Source organism: Thunnus maccoyii, chromosome 23 (genome assembly GCF_910596095.1).
Source record: "Thunnus maccoyii chromosome 23, fThuMac1.1, whole genome shotgun sequence".
Taxonomy (NCBI): Eukaryota; Metazoa; Chordata; class Actinopteri; order Scombriformes; family Scombridae; genus Thunnus; species Thunnus maccoyii.
In genome coordinates this window covers 13,572,590-13,596,744 of record NC_056555.1, presented here as the reverse complement: position 1 = coordinate 13,596,744, position 24,155 = coordinate 13,572,590, and the positions used below count along the sequence as shown (strand labels likewise).

Sequence of the window (24,155 nt, the reverse complement as noted above, 5' to 3'; positions counted from 1 at the left end):
TTTGATCCCGATACATTTCTAGTGAGTATTAAGCTTGACATGGCTCATCTTTTAATAATCTATGGCACTGCATAACAGCAGCATATAAACAATTATGACCAACCTATTGTAAAATGAACCCTTAGAAGGCTGTTTGCAACTTTATACTTGTCAAGAAGCTCTCCTACACAGTGTGTGGTGGGAGCTTACACAAGTATTGTTGCACCACTACTACCTACCTTTTTCCTAACATCATAGGCAGTCACATAAACACAAATAACTTCACAGCACAGAAATTTAATAAAACGTATAGAAAGATCAAGAATTTAAGATAAATTACATGAAATAAAAAATTTCCACACAACAAAAGATTGAAGAAATGAAAAGGTGGTTCAAAGTAAACAATGAAGAAAAGAAAGGTGACAATGATGATATCAGCGTTCTAAGGGTTTAATGAATTTAAACTGTGACCTTTGAACCCTGTGTAGGAAGTTGATTTCCAGTCTGGGCGGGAAATAACACAATAAGCTGAAACAAAGAACTGACTTGAAGCCACGCTCTTCAGCAATACAACACAAAACAGAAATAATTGAAACTATACAAATGAAATGTCTATCTGCTTGGCTACATTTGCTAGATGTAGGTTTGTCTTAGCCTCCTTGGTTTTGTTGTATGTTTCTGTGTGTTTGTCCATACAAATCAACAGTCTCACGGCTTCATTATACTTCCTTGATCTTTTTAACCACCTTGGCATGGATAGAATATTCATAACATATCATTAAATCTGAAGATATGCAGGATATAAAGTTATATTTTGAAGTATGAATCTATATGACTTACTTTTGGACCAAATGGACTGTAGATTTGTACGAGCAAAAATTCAAGTATACCATACATATAGTATACCCGCACAAACACACATTTCTCATATACAGACATATATGAACATACAGACAAAATATTACTTACTGATAATGACAAATCAATCAAAAACACAACATAAACACAGAGAGGAGGAGGCTGAGACTGTTTGCTCATAAAGCTTGTACAACAGAGTTTGTCTCAAAGACTACCTTCTGAATGTCAGGACAATGTTGGATGGAAACGTCAACATTGTCCCATTTAGATGGAAATGAAATGTGAGCGAAGCCTGTTATTCTTAACTTGGTCTCAGAATCAAATGATTCTGGTCTTGGTCGTACCAAGATATGCTCTGGATCTTGCCCTTGTCTATCAATCCCTTTTGAAGCACTGCTGACTTAAGTCATGCTCTAAACTAAACATTTTTCTGCCATTTCCTTCTATGAGCAAACATTGTCAAGGAATGAATAATGTGAGACATTACGAAGGCAGACCATGAGACTTTCTCTGTAGTGTTCATATGACTGAAGGGGGGTTAAAATCATAACCTAAAACTACATGATGACAAATAAGCATCAGCTGGGGCTCCTGGGTCGGTAGGGTATGAATACAACAGGGATTGGTATATGAGCCCTTGGGTCAAATTACTTTTGTAAATGAATTAAGCTACTTTTTTTTAGAAGACTTAATTCAGTTGACAGATTACAGTATTTTTTTTTTATATATCTCCTGAAAAGCACATTGTTGTTAAACTTTATAGGTATGACAGTCTCAATCTACGAGATTTTGACACTTTTCAGTCAAAAAAGAAAGAAATAGCATGTTGTGCTATTGCAATTACAAAATATTCATTCATCAACAGCTATTTTAGGATCTTTGCTGAAAAGTAGCTTACATAATTTCAACTAGTAACTGACCCAGGGGTCTAGGGGTGTTTTTAGGATCTAAACTTAGTACCAGAGTGGGGTTAGTGGCCTGCATGGCCAGCAATGACTCATGGTATGTCATATCAGGTTGGGCTGGTACCACCCCTCCATGTCGGGCCCAGACACTCTGGATCAGAGACTCCAGCTGAGTTGATGACGCTCCCCCAAGTGGGAGCTCGGAGGATGGGGTGGGAGGGAGAAAGCTCTGCATGGAGGGTGGATGTCCATGGCTATCTATGGGAGGCACTCCGCCTGATGGATCATAGAGCGCAGCGGAGGACGAGTGAGGGATGGACTGAGCGGCTGAGGAGTCGAATTGAGGGAGGAGAGGTGGGGGAGGAGGTGACTGGAACTCTCCTGCATCAGAGGAGGCCAGAGAGTCACTAGATGGTTCTGGGCTTCTGTCTTTTACGGTTACACCTGTGTGATGAAGGAGAAGACTTCCTGGAGGTAAGGGGAGCTCAGGACTGATATATGTGTACAGCTCTTCTGTCACTGGCTGGAGTCGACTATACGTGCCGGAGCCACCTGATCCTGTTCCAGTGCTGTCGTCTAGAGGGAGGTCCATGGAGCTCCTTCGGGCCCGGTAAAGCCTGGATGCCAGGAGGTTTGGATCACCAGCAGCAGCTGCAGCGGCTGCAGCTAAATGGAACTCAAAAACACTTCCAGTAGATGGTGAGGCTTCGCCCATTACTGGAGGTGCAGAAATAGGAAAAGCGGAAGGGGAAGTGTGCTGTGGTGGCAGATAGCATCCATCAGATGAGGAAGAAGAAACAGCGCCACCAGTAGATGCATTCATAGCAGGTAAAGGTGGAGGGATTGGACTGTGTGCACTCATTCTTTGCATGATGTGTGGGTGCAAGAACCCTGGTTGAGGTGGAGGTCCGGGATCAAAGCCCAAACTTGCAGCCGCAGCTGCTGCTTGCCTCTGCTGATGGAAACTCAAGTGTCCAAGCTGGTGTGCAGTCATTGGGTATCCTCCATACGCCATTGCTTCATAATGGTCCAATAAGGCAGCTTGATTTAGACTTAATCTCCTCACTGCTTCCTCATGTTCTGCTCTCATGTCTTTATAGCCATACAAACTTGGGTCAGATTGTCCTGGGAGATGCACAGGTTCCCCAACGCCAAGTCTCTGAGCAGCAGCTGCAAATCCGGGATTGACCATAAAGAGAGAGGGGGTCTCAACACCCTCCATCCCAGAAAAGGGGTGCAGGCTGCTCCCATACCGAGGGTAGGCAGGCTGGAAGTGTCGGGTATGTGCCTCGAGAATGGATGTGCTCTTGCGTCGTTGGGTGTTGTAGGCCTTTGGAGGGCCAGTGGGAGGAGGCGAGAAGGAAACGGGGCGCTCGGGGATGGAGGGGAAGAAAATAGTAGGGGGGTCGGGGAGAGTTTGGAGGGGGATGCTCCCTCCTGCTCCTCCTCCTGTGCTTGCTCCTCCACTGTAGGGGTGCGGCATTGAATGCTGCTGCGACAATGAGATACAATGGATTTAAGAATGAGATTCAGAGAATGAAGAGAGAGAACCATAGCAAAGGCCCACATGAAATGGAGAAAATAGTGTATCAAAGAGCATTATTTCAAAACAATAACAAGAGAAAATGGCCACATATCTCCCTCCACACTGGGAACAAAATGATGTGGTTACAATAGGGCCCAATATACCTAAAAGGTGTAGAAGCAAACAGGTAATGTAAAGATACAAAGATAGTGAGACAAGTGGACAGACTGGTACAGCACAAAGACAAGCAGATACCACAGAGACAAGACAGTAAAAGAGGGAGACACGCAGAGCTCACAGTAGATAGATAGTGGGGTATTAAATACAAAGAAAAGAAAGGCCAAATGCTGTCCTTAAGCTCAACATTCTCCTGATGCATCTACATTCAGAAAAAAATGTCTTTTGTTACATGTTTTAACCTGCAAAATACTGACCTTCTAACTAAGTAGCTGTAGCCTGCAACTTAAGGCTAACAAACTAAGAACATTTGAAAAACTTTGTATATATAGATAATGTGTAAATCCTAATGAAGGTGTTTGGTTGCAATCTGTGTTCACATAAATTGTGTTTTATTTTTAGTTTTTACAAATGTCCAGGAACAGATACCAGGAACCTTTTTCTCCACTGGCTAAAACCAGTTTTTAGATGGCAAGAGTATTGATGTGATGCTTTTTTTTCTCTTTAAATATCTAGACAGACTTGGTGTTTATGTGTTATTTTCACTTGTAAAGTGGATGTTGAAAAAGGGGCACCATGGTAGCCTCAGCATCAACCATGAGCCGCAATGTCCCCTGTTATTATCCGGCTGGGGACCTTAGTTTAATGTCAGTGTAACTCCCCTCGTTTCCTGTCATCTTTCATACAAAGCCCAAAAATACCATAAAAGCCAACACCCAGGTAGTTTATGTACTTCTGGCGCAGAAAGGAAAAAATGTTGTCACAGAAATTGGTGTATATGTATTAACCCTGGCACTGATTGTACCAATATATGTCATTTCATTCATTCATTCATTCTAGGTTGTTCCATTACATGTTTGCTGTAAAATGAGCAGTTTTCCTGATGGCAGATGCACCGGATATAAAGAATTTGTACCTTAGAGCAAAGTTCAGCTTCAAGCCAGTCAATCTGTATTTAATGTGAACACATGGCGGTTTACGAGAGGAAGAGAGATAGCGAAAGAGAGATGGATCAGTAGAATGACAGACTCACAGCAGTGTCTGAAAATAAACTGAAGTTGAACAAACATATCTGTCATACTAATATATTTATCAAGATAAAATGCCACTTAAAATGCCTTAAATTGAGAATACAGATAGCATTTCCCAACTAATTTAATATCAGATTCTAAGATGACGTGATGTCCAAGCTGTCTCAGTTTTTAAATCCTTGCTAAACAGTCAGGATTTCATGTAAGCTATGAAGAGGAGAGATATAATATACATATTGTTACACAGTGAAGGAAGCTGGGGAGGCAACCTTGTTCCTAAACAAGTTTAAGATTATCTTCTAGTGCATTTCATCGTGTACTTTCAATTGACGCAAATCAGTTTAATTTTCTGATTCCGTGTGGCTGTTTATCCATTTCTTGTTTGGCCCAAAAATGTACAGAGTGACGAATAAATGATGCTTTCTCAGCATGAGTAATACGAGTTTCTTTAACAGTTCTTTCATTCACTCTATGTTACCCAGCAATTAGAACTACTGGTATTTGTACAGCACATTTAATTTGTCATGAGTTTTCATACACAGTAACACGTGGCACTCTCAATTAGAATGATTTTGGTAATTTTATTATCTCTAAATTCAGACACCAGTGTGGTCCACAATCCCTCATGTTTCTCTTTCTCCCTTGCTCTCTGGTTCTCACCACCACTATGCCCCTTGAGGATGAGGATTTTGAACCTACAGGGGTGGAGAACAGGGCCGGTAGGCTGGCCCTCCGCTGCCTGGCCCTGGGCAGAGAGGAGGCAGAGTGAAGGGGTAGGACTGTCTCCAGGGCTTTGGAGAGGCGCCCAGCGAATGTGTCCCTCTCAGCTGCGAGAGGCATGCAGGGGGAGGTGGTGGTGGTGTAGGAGGATGAGGAGGATAGGTCTGGAGGAGGGGTGGAGGGCTGCTTTGGATGAACAGCCAGGGGCGGAGGAGCATAGGAAAAGGAGTAGGAGGAAGGGGGGACGCAAACAGACATGCTACGACTTCGACGACGGCGCGACGCAGGCTGTAGGCCAGGGAGGGGTGATGGAAGAGGGACCAACATGAAAAACAAACACAAAGAAATTAAAACATGGAAAAATGACCTAGACATAAAAAACAACAGTAAAATGAAAACACAACCACTGGACACATGTATACAAACTATGATTTGGAACCAAAGATATTAAATTAAAAAAAAAAAAAAAACCCAAAACAAAACAAATTATATAATTTTAAAAAGTTACCAAATAAAAAGTGATTGTTAGATTTCAGTTTTGCGAATAAAATACCTCAAGTTATGTTTTCCAAAAGTTAATAAACACACATGATTATAGCTCTTAAATATGATTTTAAAAAATCCTCTATGTGTGTGTTAATTTCAACACTGATGTGAGAGCTACTGTTTCAGTTTTCCAAACTGTGAATTTCTTATTGGAACAAAACTTTTACATGTTCTTTATCTTACTGTGAACAACAAATAACACAAAGAAATGAACTTATGAACAGAAGTGGTAAAGACGACTGAAAGATATAATATAAAGATATAATAGAACAATGACAACAGAAAAGGCATATCTTGAGTCAATATCATTTTAAAATTAAATAAAAAAAAACACATACTTTTATATAAAAAGGGAGAATGGTACCTGAGATAATCACATAATTGAGTACAGTAGTTGTTCAATATGATAAACCAGTCAGTCTGTCTACACGGTATCTGCTGGCTCCAATATACTGTACAGTATAATCTTAATGAGGAAATAAGCTTACTGAGAAATGTAAGATTACTTCAAAGCGAGACCTAAAGGAAGCCAGAATCTTCATTAAATTACTCAATCAATCGGTCTCCCATCTGAATGATCGTTCAGGTGAATGATAAAATGTGAATGCTGGTAAACTGGAAGTCACACAAGAACATTTGCAGCCAAAAGGTCACCGGATGGAAAAGTCTATGGTGGGAAATTAAATGAGAAATGCTTGTTTCTCCATCAGTAAGTACTTATGAAGATACCCTTGAGCAAGGAATTTGCCTCATCAGCTCTAGTGGGGGCTGCTCAAAGGTCAACAATTGATGATCATGGTTAAAAACAAACAAGTATGCTAAATAAACATTCCCTGAGAAAATGAATAAAGCTGGATAAAACCTCCATAAGAGAGTAGCAGAGACCATGTTCAACCAACATTATGATAAAAACATACAATACATAAACTAAAAGTGAAAAGAGAGAAAAAACAAGCAAACATGCTAACACTTGTACTGTAGCATCTGCCAATGAATAAATAAAACAGTTTGAGAAAAGGTTTTCTGCCATATCAGAGGTGAATTCTCTATTTGGAAAAAACCTTTATATACAGTAAAAACAAACAATATAGCAATACAATATTATATGAATAGACAATATTAGATTTAAGTGAGTAAATAACTTTCAAATGTCTTCCACTTGTTTGGCAAACTCTCCTGAATATGACACCTCTGCATGAGCAAAGATTACATAACATGAGAGTAAATGTGTGTCTAAGCATACGGAGCCCCCCCCCCCCAAGGGTCACAGCGAGGTTTTTTCTTTGCATTCTCTCACAATAAATGTTGCATTACCTCGCAATACTTTCCTTCTTCCATTCCTTCTTAGCCACATGTCTATTTCTGCCCAGCGCAACACCCCAGTATGGATCAGCTCATTGAATTTTACTTTGAACTGGGCATTAAGTATGCTGATACAGCACTACTGCTCAATAGGCATGGTAATGTAATTAGTGAGAGTAAACTTAAACAAATCCTTAGATCAAGACATCTCTCCAGGAGAAAGCAGTACAGTAATCTGCAGGATGCTGCTGGGGGACATTCGATGGTTACGTTAGATATTCTAACCACACAAGTTCACCTGAAATGTAGCCACCTGTCCACAGCTTATATATTATATATATATGTATATACACAGACACATATATAACTTCATGTCAGGGCATGTGAGATGAAATGACGATGTTGCATGGGAATGCAAAACTAATGCAAGGGAATGCAAATGTATTGTGAGGTAACACAAAAGTACTGGGGGGCTCCGTACAAGCAAATATGTCAGGTTATTAATGTATAAAAAAGGTTTGAAAATATGAAAACAAGACAATATATAACTTAACTAATACTTAAAGAAAAGTAATTGAATGAACAACCAACACAAGAACTAAGAGGGAACACAACAGAGAAAAATGGATTTTAACATACAGTACAAGGAGGATTGAGGGAAGGACAGTGAAAGAGGTAACTGGTGGATAAAATGACAGGATTGAGGATAAGAGGGATACATGACATCTGGGAGGTTGAAGAGAGAGTGACTGACAGACATCTAAGATGAAATACAACAGAGGACTGGTATACTACCAAAGTAAGTGGTTGTCTACTGACTAACAGACTTTGTGACTAGCTGAAAACTTGATCGGACATTGTTATAACCTAATAAGTGGCTGAAATGTTGGCTGACAAACTGAATTTGATGTGTTTGGCAAATGTGTTGCTTTCTCTATGTGTAATACTACAGGTTACATGCCTCAATGGGCGTTGAGGTCAAAGGTGATCATCTCCGAATAAAAGCCCATCACCGGCATGCTCTTGTGTATTTAGCTCAACGCATAACAAGCAATTCCCACCCCATTCACAAACACTGCAAACTCCACTCAAGCTCACTCCCACTCCAACACACCATGCAGTGCTCACTTCAAACCGACGAGTCAATTTCAACACAGCTGTGAGTATAGCACACCCTCACAGATGTGACAACCCGAAACGTACACGTGTGATGTCTGATTTGGATGACGTCACCACTCACCATTGGCTGCGGCGGCTGGGCGTAGGCCGGGTGTTGCTGCAGGGTAGCGGAGGGGGCAGAGGGGTAAGGGGTTTGGGACTGGGAGGGGGGCTGGGAGGAAGGGGGGCAGCTGTACGACATGGTCAGCTGACCCAGGTGGGGGGAGTCTGAGGAGAACACCGAGGAACCCTGGCCGCTGTCCATGCCTCCTTCAGCTGAGAGAGACACGGAGAAAATTGAAATAAGCAGGGTAACCTTTTCTTCTGTCCTTCCTTTTTCTACAATTATCAAACTCACAATCAAGTTATAAAAACCTACTTTGATGTGGAGATAATCTTATTTCTATGCAAATCTCAAACTTGATATAAGTGAGTTTACAGCTAGTTATGTTAGGGCACAACAGGTTTGGCTTTATGAAAAATGTATTGGCATGCAAATAAATCCATTGGGAATGAGTTAAAATGTGTTTTCAATTTAAAACAGGATGATTGGAAATTATATGGCATATTTAAACAGCAACTCAACCATGGCTGTCCTTGATTTACTGGAAGATAAGATGCATAATTCTTCTCCAATATAGCAAGCTTTATTCCCATAATGTTCCTAGCTACTTTGCCTTCATTAGCGTCATACACTATAGATTGTTTCTGCTTTCTTACATTCTACAGCATCATGTTGTTACAAGAGAAATATAAATTAAACAACATTGCGACCATCTTTTACAACCTAAATTCGATCTTCATGGTAGATACACAGTGTGCTAAACTATCAAAGGACCTTCGGAAGCAGAAACATATGAAAATAGAAACCACCGTGCAGAATGTGACGACGGGGTGCTGTTCTAAATCTCTATTTGCAGTTATTTGCAGTATTTGTCTTACATGTGTGCGAGATGCCGCTCTGCTGATAGTGAAGCTGCTGCTGCTGCTCCACTTCAGTCTCCTCTGTCTCTGCCTAGAGACAGAAAAGAATACAAGCTGAGGTTAAACTAAAGTAAAATAAGGACAAAATTCATATTTCCCACATGGTTTATACATTTGAATACAAAATGCTACAACTGGAACAAGGACCATGTGGACTCTAGTGGCCAGGTGCGAATGGCACCACATATCAATTTCAGAATGGGACTTCAAGGATAAAGACTTGCTGTGATAAATATTGAGCCAAATCATTTGCAAGTGTCTTTTTATGAACTTTACACACAACTAATCAAAGTTACACAGCTACAAATATACATACAAACTGATTTGAAACACATAAAAAACTTACAATAAAATCATGCTCATCAACTGTCCAACGAACCTGTGTGTGTGAAGTTTTGAGTGTTTCTTGTTGCTGTTGTTGTTGTTGTTGTTGTTGTTGCTGCTGCTGTTGTTGTTGTTGCTGCTGCAGCTGTTGTTGTTCCGCCTCCAATTTTCTCTTCTCCTGTTCCTCTCGTACCAGCTGTCTCTGTTCTCTCTTCCTCCGGATCAGAGATACGCGGTCCTTGATAGCCTTGGCCATGGTCTTGTGGTCACCCTCAGCAACATAGCCAGACTCAACCTGGGGATGGTTTTAGGTAAAGTCACGCATATTACCTTTCAACAAAATATGCACCATTACTCACCTCCATCTATCATTTATCTCCTGTCCATCTCACCAACCATCTATCTATCTGCTGTCTACATTTTATGCATCAGTTGCTACTTTTCCCATCTCTCCCTTTCTATTCTCTCTCACCTAAATCCAACCCTCCCTCCCTCCCACTTATCCACACCACCATACATCTATCCCTTATGAATCCCTCCTCTATGAATCCCTCCCATAATACCATTTCCTGGGCCACATCTTCAGGGACATCTTTGTTCAGGTCAAAGGAGAACTCGATGGCTTCGTTGTCTTTGTATTTTCCTGAAAAGCAAATTACAGGTGGCTGGTCAGGCAGGTGTCTGTCTTATATTTACTTGGAATAATTAATATCCTAATATAACATCAATGGTTTTTCACTACAAGAGGGTGGGTAAGAGGGTTGACAGATTTTTTTATAACAGCTATAAAGAACTATTGCCCTTTAATATAAGATTTATGACATATATAGTTACATGTTTGCTTTTATCAGATATTTTTACAACAGATCTGAATGTGAGCCAGTCAGAAAGATATTATTTCTAACCTTTGAGCTTCTTGACGTCTTCTATCCTGAGCCAGAGTTTGATTGCGATCATTTCCCCATCATCCTCTTCTGCCAGTTCAACCCTGACCCCAGTGTCCTCTTGGAAGAATGCATGGTTCAACAGGATCTTTATAGCATACCTAGAAAAACGGGAGACAAAAAGATAAGACATGTAAGAGAGGAATCATCCAGCTAAACATCAGTGTCACTGGAACAAAGAGAGAGGTGAAAAGAAATGTTAAAAAAAATGCAGCTGATGAGAGAGAAGTAGATTTTTCAACCTATACACTGTTTCACATTATAGTGTGTCGTGAAGTATGCAGAGGCGGATGATTTTTAACAAAGAAAAACGTTCAGGAGAAAAGCATTAGCGATCCTTGAAATGAGAGTCAGCTATGAATGCACTGTGGCTGGACGACTGACAACCAATCAGATGACTATTTCTCGCCAAAAGACCAAGATAACTAAATTTTGGACAATAAAACGAAGCAGGGAGGGGGGGCAAAAGGAAAGAGTGCCAGCGAGGGAGGAGGTGGATGTTTTGGCACACCGATGGCATGGGGAAAGCGAGAGAACAGAGCACTATTTAGATAACCAAGAAACTGTGAATTAGAACAGGATTTAGAGGGAGAATGACTTTGCTTAAAGTGGACAAAAACTTCCTGAACTTGTATCATCAGACGTTACTAAGTGTAGTGATGATTGTCATATCCAAAAATCCACAGAAATAACTATATATCAACAGATTTGGTTTTGGGTTTAACATTCTGTGTGTGTGTGTGTGTGTGTGTGTGTGTGTGTGTGTGTGTGTGTGTGCGTGTGTGTGTGTGTGTCTCACCTCTCATCTTTGTTCGTTCTGATGCAGCCCTCTATGATTTCCTTTACCTCAGGAATGGCTACCTTGTCAAAACTGCCAGGCTTCACTCCCTGCACACAATCACACAGACACAAGAGCAGTGAAGACACGGAACCTTTTAGAGACAGAGCCACACACACACACACACACACGCACACACACGCACACACACATGCACGCTGGAGTTCGAGAAGAACTAAAACCCAGACATGATCTTTCTCACTAATGCATAGGAGACATTTACCCGGTGGCTGCTATGTTTTAATTCACACATATATACACACACACACATACACACATATATACACACACACTGCACATTCATTCTCTGAATCTTAATTTTCTTCCAGAAAACACATCTGTTTGCTCGCTCCTTTAGTTTTTCCTCTGTATGTGATAAAAGTATTCTTCTATATAGGAAAATAGAAAACAGGACCACAGAAATGTGGGAACAGTCTCAAAATGGAAAAATGAAACAAATTGGAAAATGTCATAAGACTTAAATGCCAAATTCCTATTATATAGTGTGGGATTAACTGATACTAATTAAATTCAACTGAACTGAGTCTGTGAAATAGCATTGTATTTTAAATTGATGAGCCATGCAAATTGAATATTTTGCTTTATGTTTTTTATGAAGGTTAAATGTTTGTCAGACAGAGGTCCTACAGTAAGACTTCAGTAATTTTATGTTCCAGGGTTAAATCCCACATAAACCCTCTCAGGAATAAATAGTGAATCAGCCATTCAGAGCCACTAGGGAACATTTTGAAGGACAACACCAATAAAAGACATTCACAGGGACCCATTCTGAAGCTTGGCACTGTGAAAAGGTACATCTAATGCTTGTTAATAGGAAAAGGCAATAATGGAAATCCTTTTTGTAGGAAAAAAAAAATGGTGCAAACTAATCCAGAAAAGATTAGTTTTAGTGCTTCATTATACTATGTGGAAATGTTCTTTTGCCATAAAAAAAAGTATGATTATGGCCAAGGAAGAGTCCAACAGAGGATCAGTTTAACAGCTCGTCGGAAGGCATTTCAATGACCGAGCTAGTAGCAGGAATGCTGTTAACTAAGGAGCAAAATAGAGACTGAAGCAAATACTGTACAGAGATAAAAGCTAAATCCTGATTAAAGTAGAGGAAGCAATAGAAAATAAAATATTCCAGAAAATCACTCCATCTGTCAAGCATTTTTACGTACATAACATATAAACAAACTTTCTAGTCTGTCATCTAATTAAATTAGATGAATTTGCTTGTTCTGTGTAAAATCTCCTAGCTGGAATGCAGTTATTAAATTAGTATAAATAATCAACAAGACATTCAGGTAATTAACACAGTTCAAAACTTTTTCTTAGATATGTATTTCCTCAAATCACACAGATTATATCAAATACAACTTCACAAACCGACTAACAGACATGAGCAAGAATCAGAGGCAATAAAAACTCACAAAACATAAGTTTAAAAATGCAGGATGAACATGAGAAAGCCAAAGTAAAAGAGAGTAAAGAGGAGTCGCATTTTAGATCAGTGTTAAGACACAATAACTTGCTATTAGTTAAAATATCAAACAGCTAAATGACAGATCAGACAAGTAGAAAGAAAGATAAATGATTTATCAAATAAAAAGGTGAGCAACTTACCTAAAGAGTGCTCAGACAAGTGAACTAGACAGTTGTTTGACTGACATGTCTTGGAAAAAAATTGTTTTTAGTCAAAACTGGTTGGCGAACTGACTCGTCTGAAATACAGACTGTTTATCTCAACCTGTTTGTGCCAGTAAATGACCACCTCCCTCTGCTCGTTTCCTCCAGACCGGTCTTCCCTTCCCTCTTTTCTTTTTCTTTCATGGCCCGTTTCTCTCCTGCTACCCCTGAGTTCACCATTACATAACAACCCCCCATCTCTCTCTCTCTCTCTCTTTCACACATGCACACACACACACACACACACACACGTTCTGAGATTCCAGGGCCAAACAAAGTTAGGACTGATGGAGGAAGTAATGGTATTAAGTATGACAGAAGAAGGGAGGGTTAGAAAGAGAGAGAGAAAGCTAGATTTTGGTTTAACAAGGCTGATTGGAGGTAAGGAATGTTCTAGAAGAAGGAACATGAAGCACGGCAACAACACTGTATGTTAGCTATTAAATTAAATAAAGCCATAAAGCATACTGCCTTTTAGATATGGAAAAAATAAAAAAAAAAAAGGGCTCAGAGCCTTTCTGAACTATATTAAAATTAAAAAGAGGGCACAATATGATAATTGAGTGTATTTTAAGAGGCAATACTCATGTAGGGAAAAATACTGTAGACTATTCTGTACATACAGTTGAAATCTTTCTTGATGTCTTTGTGTCAAATTGACAGATCAATTGGTGGCGATTCCCACAGTCTGGTATCAGCACAGAGACGATCAAGACAAAAAGAAAAATATCCAGAATAAAAAAGCAGAAATTACAGCTAACCTTCATAAAGAAACATTGAAAGAAAAAACAAATCCTGTCAGCTGTGGAGACTGCAACCTGTCAGAGTTAGAAGGTACCTGTCAGCTTAATAACCCATCAACAATGAACTGGTACTGAAAAGAGGTAGTTTACCTTATTGTGGAGTCTCTACGTTTGCCTTGCAGTGATTACAGTTATTTTATTTTCAAAAAGTTACTGATTGAACACATCAGGGGTGACTTTGTGAGGAGAGAGAGAGAGAGAAAAATGGAGGATGGAGAGCTGTGAGGATGGATTAGGCAGCGAAATGAAAGGGAGCAGGTGCCTGGGGCACCCTGAGGGGCTGTCACAAGGTTGTATGTGCATGTGTGTGACAATAACACACACACACACACACACACACACACACACACACACACACACACACACACGGACAACTGATTGCAAAATGGTTGTTTTGGCTAAATGTTGTGTTGACTGGTTAAAAAAAATGACTTTCAGCGTACCCACACACATAAACAAACACGCACAATCAGAGTCGTGAACTCAAAGGCTGAGGTCACTACGATAAATTTAATATGGCTCAACCAAATCTGTGATGTGATTTCAGTTTGTGTGAGTGAGAGTAAGGAATAGAGAGAGAGAGAGAGAGAGAGAGAAGATATGGGTGCAGACAGAAGGTCAGATGGACATTCTGTATTCTGAAATATACTGACGTGTTTGAATGTATTCTGCATAAAAACGCTTTTTTAAAATTGAAACGAGAGATTCAGACACAGAGCGATCACAGCGGACAGAGAGACAGAGGAACTGCCTCTTCTCTCCCACAGCGGTGGTAAGAGGCAGAGAGGCGATCTTAATCCAAATCCCTTCAATTTGAATTTAGCCGGTCAGATAGGATGGATGGACACTGAGAGGATTTTATCCATTCAAATTTCATTACTGAACTGAAGATTGAAACAGAATATACATTAAAGCGTATAAGAGTAATTCATAACTCTTTGTCTAACTAGCACTGTCTTAAGTACTGAAATAGAAAATAATAATAGGTTTGCAACACATCAGGTTTTATTTGGTATTCTCATTGAATTAAAAAATAAAAAAAACATGCCAGTGAGTCTGAAGTTACCATTAAATTTTCATGTTAACTTCACTGCACTTGTTTTAGCTGTGAGGGATGTAGCACTAACCTATAAGCTATAAACGGCAAATATTTAAGGATAATAGTTGCTTGAAATCCTTATTTCACTGAATTACTAAAAAAACAATATTTAATGTTATACTTTTTATGAGCTTATAGTGAACAGAAATGTAGCGAGGTAGAAAGATGCAGAGAGAAAAATAGAAATAATGGAAGGACCAGGATAGGAACAGGATAGAAGGAAGGATGGAGAGAAAAAAGAGAAAGAGAGAGAGAGAGAGAGACAGAGAGAGAGACAGACAGAGAGAGAGACAGACAGAGAGAGAGAGAGATTTCTAGTAAATTCCTTTGGTCCATTAACAATCCCTGTCAGCCTCCACATAACTGAACTCCCATGAGGAGAGGCGGGAGACAGCTCTCATCTGCCTCTGTCTGTCTGTCTGTGTGTGTGTGCGCGTGTGTGTGTGTGTGTGCGTGCGTGCGCGCGCTGTTGAGTTGATGACCTCAGCAGCACTCAACTTAAAAACAGCCTCTGATTGCATCTGTTGTCCTCTCTGTCTGTGTTTTGGTCTCTGTCTCATTTTGCTTTTTTGTTTTGTTTTTCAGTCGGTGCTTCCAGCCAACTGTCATCTATATTTTAGCGAAACTTGGAAATGTTACAAAACCTAAGAGTGCATTTGGTACATTTCCATCCGATGAGTTGATTCAAGAGGCTTCCTGACTGTCAATAAACAGACAGATAAATAAGAGTTTTACTAGTTGTGGTTGATGGACTTGTTGCTGCCTATGAGAAAATCAAAAAAGACGACAAAAATGATGAAACTGAATAAATGATGCCAAGCTTATGTCATTTTTACTCAATTCAAGCCAGTATAAAACCTTTTTGTGATGCTGAATTTCATTTTTTTAAAAGAAAATTGCTCATATATATCAAATCTCTGCATTTATTTTCAACTTATCAGCCACTGCGTGACCCCAGGGTCAGGTTGCCATGTTCAAGGTCAACAAAACATCTCTTGAGGGCACATTTTTTTTGGCCCTAATGTGACATGGCTTGCTTGGTATTGCTCTCTAGCGGCGGAGAAAAAAATGCAGCCAAAAATGTTCTCCTCTAGTGTTTTCTCAGTTTTTTTATATTTAGACAGAGAGAGAGAGAGGGAGAGTTGGGAGGGAGAAAGAGAGAGAGAGAGACTAATCAGTGCAAAAGCAAAGTCATATGAGTGGATCTCCTGCAGCTCATGCCAAACTTATTAATATACTGTAGGCTGTAAACAAGTAGGGGGGGGGAGAGTGGTAGAGAGAGCTGAGTGGAGGAAGATGGAGACCAAAAAAAAACACAAACAAGGCTTTTAGGTACAACCCATGAATGTCACAGGTGCAAGAAATAGATTTCACTCTCTGTCACATGCTGTACTAGAAATTCAGACTCACGCTGGTAACTCGTCTGTAGATCTGGGCAGCGTTTTGACATTCAGAGTAGGGGTACTCTGAGGTAGCCATCTCCAACATACACATCCCGAAGGCGTAGACGTCTACGGATTCATCATACTTCTCCTCGTACATCTCCGGAGCCATAAACTCTGGGGTACCTGATGATAAGGAGAGGAGAAACCGTGACCTTGTGCATCATGCTGACAATTTAAAACCCTTATTTTTTGCTTATTTTGGAGTGTGGGAATGTCTTTAACTGTAAATGTCGTCACAGACGACAGAAAAAGGGACATCGAGAAAAAAAACTCTCAGGGAATACACAGTAAATTCACAGCTTCTGTTCTGTGACACATAATGCAATAGTTACAGTGAAGCCAGGACTTAAATCTTTAAAATGCTTTAGAAAATCCAGAAATTTAACATCACAAACTCACTTCTGATACTGCATACTAGCCTGAAATGTTGCATATGTGAACGCACGTTTGTTTAAGTGTGTGTGGTTTTTTGATAAGTGTCTGAATACTTGAGAACAGCTTAATCACTACAAAGCAGCTGCTAGATTGACTAAGCACTTCATTCTTGCCTCAAGCGCACCAGAATATGTGCTTCCATGCGCTGTGTATGTGAGAATATGAGCGAATACCAGAATACCTGTGGTTAACTGTACAGCGAGACTACTGTAAGAAGGCAGAGTTATTATATGGAGCACAGCGGATACTCGACTTGTGTGCTCAAGAGTGTATTATAAAAGGATGGAGGGGGTGTGTGTGTGTGTGCGGCATATCTTTGGCGCGTGTATGCATCTCTAGACAGCTTAATCCTAGATTACTAGCAGACTGACTGGTGTGTGTTTCAAATATGTGCTGTTTGCTTTTACAACTAGAAATTTTAGAAGCAGTATGTAAGCATGTAAAACGGTTATTGTTATGACAAACCCACGTAAATTACAGTATGTGACTTTCACAAACCTAAACATTTCTGATACACAGGCTTGAGTCTGACTACTGCAGGTCTGTCTGCACGTGAGAGATCTTCCTACCTATGACGCTCTTGGCGAAGGAGGCCCTCTTCAGCGTGGCTAACCCCAGGTCTCCTATCTTGACCGACCCCGTGGGTCCTGTGATAAAGATGTTGTCGCATTTCAGGTCTCTGTGAATGATGGGTGGAGCTCTGGTGTGTAGGAAGTGAAGGCCTTTGAGGATCTGTCTGCACCACGAACGCAGAACCTTGATTTTCATCACCTTGAAACGCTTCAGGTAGCTGCAGGACGAAGAGAAGGCACGTAAATGAGCGTGTCATTCAACAAAGCGAGATTAAGTGTACAAAACTAAAGAGAGAGAGAGCAGCAGGTTCAACCCGTCAACAGCCTGTCATCAGTTATGTATCCTGCTCAAGTGGCCAAAACAATAACTGCCAACATTTCCGGATCTCTTTGAAAGTCGTTGTGTACGAGTGCAACAGCTACAAAAAAAAAAAGCAGAACAATTTTAGCAAACAACTATTACGCATCAAATTATATGAACAGTGTGGCACCATTTCATTGAAGTTGAGGGCTGTATAGTAAACTTATTGTGGGACATTTAAACCCAACCAGGAGTTTAATTAATTATGCCAAAGCAAGGCATGGAGAGACAGAAGTAGTAGCAGAAATACGGATAATACTTCAATTAAAGATTAAAGCTTATACAACCAAAGTGGATTACAGTCTGACAATTCCAGCTTAAACTGATTTTTTTGGCCTTTTGGGGGCAAACGGAAACAATTTGTAAACAAAACATTGACATATCACTACAATTTAAGTTCATATGGTGAAATTGTTAGGAAACAGTTGGTTATGAACACACAAAGTACTAAAATTGACTTACTTTTAGCTCTGTTTTTGGTCTCCACTAACTCCTGAGGGAAATTTCTGGCTCTTTAGCTGCTAAATGTTCCACTATGTTCACCAGCTAGTCACTAACTGTGTCTGTCTGCCGTTTAGTGCTGAGCAGGTAGCGCACAGCTGCCTGTTATAGCTGAAAATTACACTATGAGAGTGAACCAAAACAGTAAAGGCTGCAGGATGAAACTCGCTGTGAAGCCTCTCACATTACAGACTTTGTCACAATCTGATACTGTAAATTGTATAAAATTATCGATTATAGCGGCTTTAAAGAGATGCATCATAAATGCTCATACAGTACAGACATGAATGTGCACACAACAAACAACAACAAATGATTAGAAACTGACATTGCATGCATGGAAAATATCCACTGGAATATTAGAACAAAGAGGAATTCTAATGTATTTAATTTCTTCACACAAAATGCAACAATATTAAATTACAACCTCATGTAAATGTCACTTTTTAAGCAAACTCTAGTGAAACAATAGCAGCCATGCTAGTTAACATCCTCATATATTTTTTATGTGGTTTTTAATAGAAAATTCTTCCCAGTGTTTCTAAGAGTCAGGACAGCACAGATGCCCACTGATCTGATGGTAAACATTAGCTGTATTACATTATATTTATGCCACTTATTCTTAAAGCCTTCTAATCTTCTGGATTGAGAACAATGAGGTTTCATTTAATGTGTAATTGTTCTATTTTGAATCCTATTGTCTTTATTCCTGTCTAGAGTTACGGGGGTCTGGAAGCTCTCCCAGCATAGTGGGTGGAAGGGAAACATCCTTGACGACAGATTTTCAATTTCCACAGTTTCCAGTCAACCTAGTTTGTATGTCTTTGGGATGTGGGAGGAAACAGGAATACAGGGAGAACAGGACGGGAATTTGACAGTATGTGAAATGTTTTCCAGTTTGCGGTGTTTCCAGATTGAGCGTTTCTCTTATTCACTGTCAAATGACTTCAAACATACAGCTGTTTTTTATTATTATTGATTAAATTAGATGCAATTATTGGATGAAAAGGCTTCTGTCAAAACTTCTGTTTAAAAGCTCTGTGAAAACTCATTCATAATTCATAGACTGCCACTCTTGATAAGCTCATTTAAAATCAATGTTTAAATTCTAGGCAAAGTGTTTCCCATTTTCTCTTATCAGCTGGAGACTTGTGTGCTTTTTTTTCTCTTCACAGCTTTTCTGCTACATTCAAGTACCGAACAGAAGAAATCAAACAGAGAGAAGCGGGGTTTACTCCTTCGTCTTTCTCTGATCAACCAAGCGATGAGGAGGATTCAAAGGAGCTCAACCGTTCCATGACTCATCATCTTTTTGATTTGTTTAATTTAGCTGGTATGTGTAAATTTCACAGCATCACAGCGAGCAGAAGAATTTTGATTTGAGCTCATTTTTCTTATTATTATAAGTGCCTTAGATGTTGGAGCTCAAAACGACCTTGTCCTTGATCTTTTCTATTACTGCATTTAGTTCAATGTCCATGCTTTCAATTTAGCTCAAACTAAATCTGTTCAAGGTCCTGCAGCTGACTGAACCGCAGTGACCCCACCAAGAATGCTGTTGTCTCCACCAGCGGTGTCCTCTGTTTTTCCTGTTTTGTGTCCAGACAGCTGACCTGGTGCAGAGCAGCATCGGTGAGTCTGGCTGCAGCATCACTGGAGGCTCTCCGCTTACACACAGACCCTGAGAGTCAACAGCTGCTCTAATAATGCAGCGACTGCAGTCTGTCTTAGCTGACAAGAGCAGTTCAGACAACTATGGACTCAGCATCACAAACCGATCTGCTCCATCAAAGATCCAGATTGTTGGACTGAGCTCCGGCGTCACTGCGTGTTAATAGCTGTGATGCTGTGTTTTCACCAGCAGAGTCAGTAACTCAGCTACTGTACTAAGTACCATCTCGAGGTATTTGTACTTTGAGTGTTTCAATTTGATGCTTCTTAATACTTTTATTCCACTTCATTTCACAGGGACACATAGTTATTACTATACTACATTTATTTAAAAGTAGAGCTGAAACAAGACAATCTGTCAGTCAATCGACAGAAAATGATTAAGAAGAACAATTAAGAAAAATACTAAACATTTGCTAAACAATGTTTGACTTTTACATGTACTTAAGCTCTTTCTTCTTTCACCGCTGTCACTAACTCTGTGAGTACTGATTTTGGGTGAAAACTCAGTTTACATGAGGACAGCTGCAGCAGCATCCTACAAACCCTCCAACACAGAGACCTACAGCTAGCAGACCTCTGGAATCAAAATGTAACAAGATGCAGCGCGTCCTCTCTTCTGTCCTTGGCCTCGGATGAATTCCCATATATCAGGATTAATGGCCTCGCTACATTGTTCACACTAAGTACAGTCAACCTGCGATGCATTCACTTTATTAAAAATCACAGGCTATGGCGCTGTCAACCGACACGCCGTCGGGATTGTTGGAGTATGACCCACAATAAGGCTGCGATCAAAGATGATTTTCATTATCAATTCATTTGACAGTTATTTTCTCAAGTAATAAATGTATTGTTTCATCTACAAATTGTCAGAAAACTGTGAAAAATGCCCTCCATAATGTCCTAAAGCCCAAGTTGATGTCTTCAAATCGCTTGTTTTGTCCAACCAACAGCATGAAAACTAAAGAGATTCAATTCACAACCACACAGGACAAAGACAAGAAACTTAGAAATTGGAACTAGTCAATTTTGCCGCATAAAATGACTGAAATGGCATTTTTCCTAAATAGGGTCTCAACATCTTCCTTTCCCTTTAAAAATTAATATCTGGGGGGATTTATATATTTTCATACTTTGCCTTCAGAGCAAGGAACAGACAGAAAATAATCTTTTGGGGATTTTTTTAAGAGAACATACCTCAAAAATGCACATCTTCATAACTTCAGTGTTTATGCTAAGAAAAACTTTTTACAGCCTCTCCTTCTTCCTTACATCCACCCCAACTCCATCACACACTTTTATTTCTACTTCTCACATATCTCATAATAAAAAAAAAACAAAAAACTGTGCTCTCTTCTCTTCCTCTTCCTCTCCCTCACTTGTCTCCTCTGCTTTCTTTCACTCCCTTTCTGAAAAGTGTTGACAGACAAGTTAAACCCTGTGGCATGTGATGCCAGAGTGACACTGCACAAACCATCTCTCCCATACACGATCGCTCAACCGTGCCTCTCTTTTCAACACAAATACCCGAACACACACATATATATCTGCAGTTTGAGAAATATGTGTATACATTATGTGAGCGGTACATACGTGATAAGCATTCACATAGAAACAGACGTTTATACAAACACATGCCTTTCTGCCTCTTTCTCTCACATACACACACATATATATATACACACACACACACACACACAGATAAGGGGCCTCTAATACCCTGAACCCACGCTGGTCAGTATTTCCATCCTCACCAACTCTCTCCTTCCCTATCAGTCCTCTCTGTCGTCATCTCTCTTTCTTTTTCCACCACTTCAGCACACAAGAGTCCCTCTCCTTTCCAAGTCTTCATCTGGATGACTGCCAAAAAAAATTCTCTACAGCCTTTAATCTATTCATACTTACAAGAATTTATATTATGTATGCTTTATGTATGTGCAGGATAATTAGATAATCCACGGTGTCCGGGAATTCTAGTTTTGGAGCTATGTGCGGTATACTTAGCATACCATTTTTTTCTGATAATTGATTTAATCCAAGTCATTTTCCCACATTATCATACTTGTTGTGCAGGCATAACTGTCCTGCTTACCGTTAGCTTTTGCATTTGTTGTCGTCCAAGGTCTTATCTGAATATTTTATTCACTCTGGTATACTTTCAGAATTGTAATACTCTCTTTTCTTTTTTCTTTTTTTTTTTTTTTTTACAAAATACATAGTAGAAAGAAGGAGTTGGAAAACAGAAATATTTAACATTTTACTACATTACTGTGTGTGTCCAACATGTTTGACTTGACAAGTGCAGGAAAGATGCAGGATTGAGATTGTCTACTTCTGCATTTGTTCATAAATTTAAAAAAAAAAAAAAAAAAAAAAAAAAAAAAGTTCTCCAGTGGAGGGCGCTACTGCCCTTGGAAGCTGTGTGACGCTGGATTAATTCTCTCACTCTGTGGTCACAGGTGGTTCATGTGTCAGTCAGTCTGCCCGGCTGTAGATAAACTATATATCTAGTATAACTAGTTGTGTTGATCTGTTTAGTCTTGCTGCCTCCTGGCTCTCACTATCTGCCAATCAGACTGTTTTCAGTCTCCCTCTCTGTCACTAAAACTAACTGTATGTAACTATCAGTCTGGTCATTCATCGTCCACCCCTCCACCCTCCCCTCCACACGCTTCATTTGGTCTCTCCCTCTTGTCTGTCTCTCAGTCAGGAATGAGAGGAATCTGCAGCAGAAGCAGCAGCTGGCAGGTGGGCCGATGTCCTACGACGCACTGCATGGGGCACGCCGCGCGGCACTCGCCCCGCATTTAGCTTTTTTTTTTTTTTTATTGTGTCAGGAGCTCAACAATCACATTTGCATTCGCAGACTCACATCTATTCTATGCAGCCCAAAGACTGGCATGCGTTCACGGTGTGGACACAATGACGGCCACAGACACATCAATTCTCCACATCAGAGACTGAGGAGCGAGACTGACAGACGCCCCTGGTATTGACATGCAAACCACAGATGTACAGTTACAGTAACATGATTAGAAAGGGGTCTTCCCATGATTCTTGGGTATGATGGGAAGTGCTATGAAGTCCATTATCAAGCTATTTTGTGCATTTGATGCTACAGTCGAACAAAAAAGTAAATATGCTTTATTATGTAATATTCTGGAAGTGGATTGGAGCAGTAGAGAATCATCTTTTCATCATTTTAAGGTTGCAGCGGAGAAGATGACACAGGCATATGTGTGTGATTTTCACAGTCCAATAAAAAAACTGGAGGTGAGTCATCATCTGTAATGACACTGCTCTTCTGAAGCAAATAGTCTTTCATCTGATAAATGAGCAAGACTGCAAATGTGTCAAGATGATTCTCCTTCTTTTCTACACCGATCAGTTAAGCTTTAAATGTTTTTTCTTGAATCAAGGGACATCTTTTATTCAGCCGATCTTATTTTCTGTGGTAATATTGTAAATAGTTATATTGCTATAGCTATATACAATAATACTTTTTGGATAGCAGAATGTGTTGGTTTTTTCAAAGTCTTAAAACGAGCACTCAGTTAATTGACTTTATCTCTTGCGTACTCACGTTTTAAGCGTGCCAGACGTCATGAGCTCAGTGACCAGAACAATACATTTCTTTCCTTTGCATGGTCCCTCCCAGGAGTCATAGAAGCGGACAATGTTAGGATGCTGGAGACCCTTCAACATCCCGGCCTCTTCTTTGAAGCGCTGACGTTCCGACTTCGACAGCTTACGATCCTGCACACAGGAAAGAAGAGGAAAATTAGTCCCGCATACACAATACCAAGAAAAACAATACACTGCTCATCTGAGAGAGAATACAAAAAGAGGAAAGAACTATTTACCCACATAAAAACATTGTTGTATTAATAGTAGCGTGATTGCAATCAAATCGAGCGAGAGGAGGGGTTTGAGAGGGAGGAAAGCTAATTAACAGAAGAGAAAAAAAGGAAGAGAGGAGAAATAATTAATGCTTACAAAACATAGTTTGACAAACAGCTGCTAAACATCTTCTACATCTAATAATGATGTACCATCCAAACATGCTACTGAAATACAAATGCAGATGAAATATGAAACCAGGCGCCATTTGAAAATGGTGCCCAATTACACTAAAATGCAGCTGTGAGCTTGAGGAAGGATGCGGATAAAACAGTAGACTGTCCTTTCATCTGAACTCAAAAAAGACACAACAATCCATTAGAGTGTGTCTGAGGTTATATTTTGATCTGTCTTCTTTTTATCAGTGAGGTACAACACTTTA

The 24,155-nt window shown here is 39.9% G+C and overlaps 1 protein-coding gene across 4 annotated transcripts in view; it reads right to left on the bottom strand.

Moving 5' to 3' along the window:
- wnk1b (WNK lysine deficient protein kinase 1b) overlaps nucleotides 1–24,155 on the bottom strand; it is a 98,510-nt gene that overhangs the window by 29,546 nt on the left and 44,809 nt on the right. For 2 of the 4 annotated variants that reach the window (XM_042402931.1, XM_042402932.1), the window contains exons 3-11: nucleotides 23,457–23,629; nucleotides 17,335–17,555; nucleotides 16,296–16,453; nucleotides 11,253–11,341; nucleotides 10,415–10,554; nucleotides 10,073–10,152; nucleotides 9,565–9,804; nucleotides 9,144–9,216; nucleotides 8,284–8,477 (exon numbers count right to left, since the gene is read on the bottom strand). In XM_042402931.1, coding sequence (XP_042258865.1) covers nucleotides 8,284–8,477; nucleotides 9,144–9,216; nucleotides 9,565–9,804; nucleotides 10,073–10,152; nucleotides 10,415–10,554; nucleotides 11,253–11,341; nucleotides 16,296–16,453; nucleotides 17,335–17,555; nucleotides 23,457–23,629 — 1,368 coding nt within the window. Of the gene's footprint in view, nucleotides 1–1,797; nucleotides 3,235–5,174; nucleotides 5,484–8,283; nucleotides 8,478–9,143; nucleotides 9,217–9,564; nucleotides 9,805–10,072; nucleotides 10,153–10,414; nucleotides 10,555–11,252; nucleotides 11,342–16,295; nucleotides 16,454–17,334; nucleotides 17,556–23,456; nucleotides 23,630–24,155 lie in introns of all 4 variants that reach the window. The other 2 variants (XM_042402929.1, XM_042402930.1) reach the window with 2 other exon arrangements.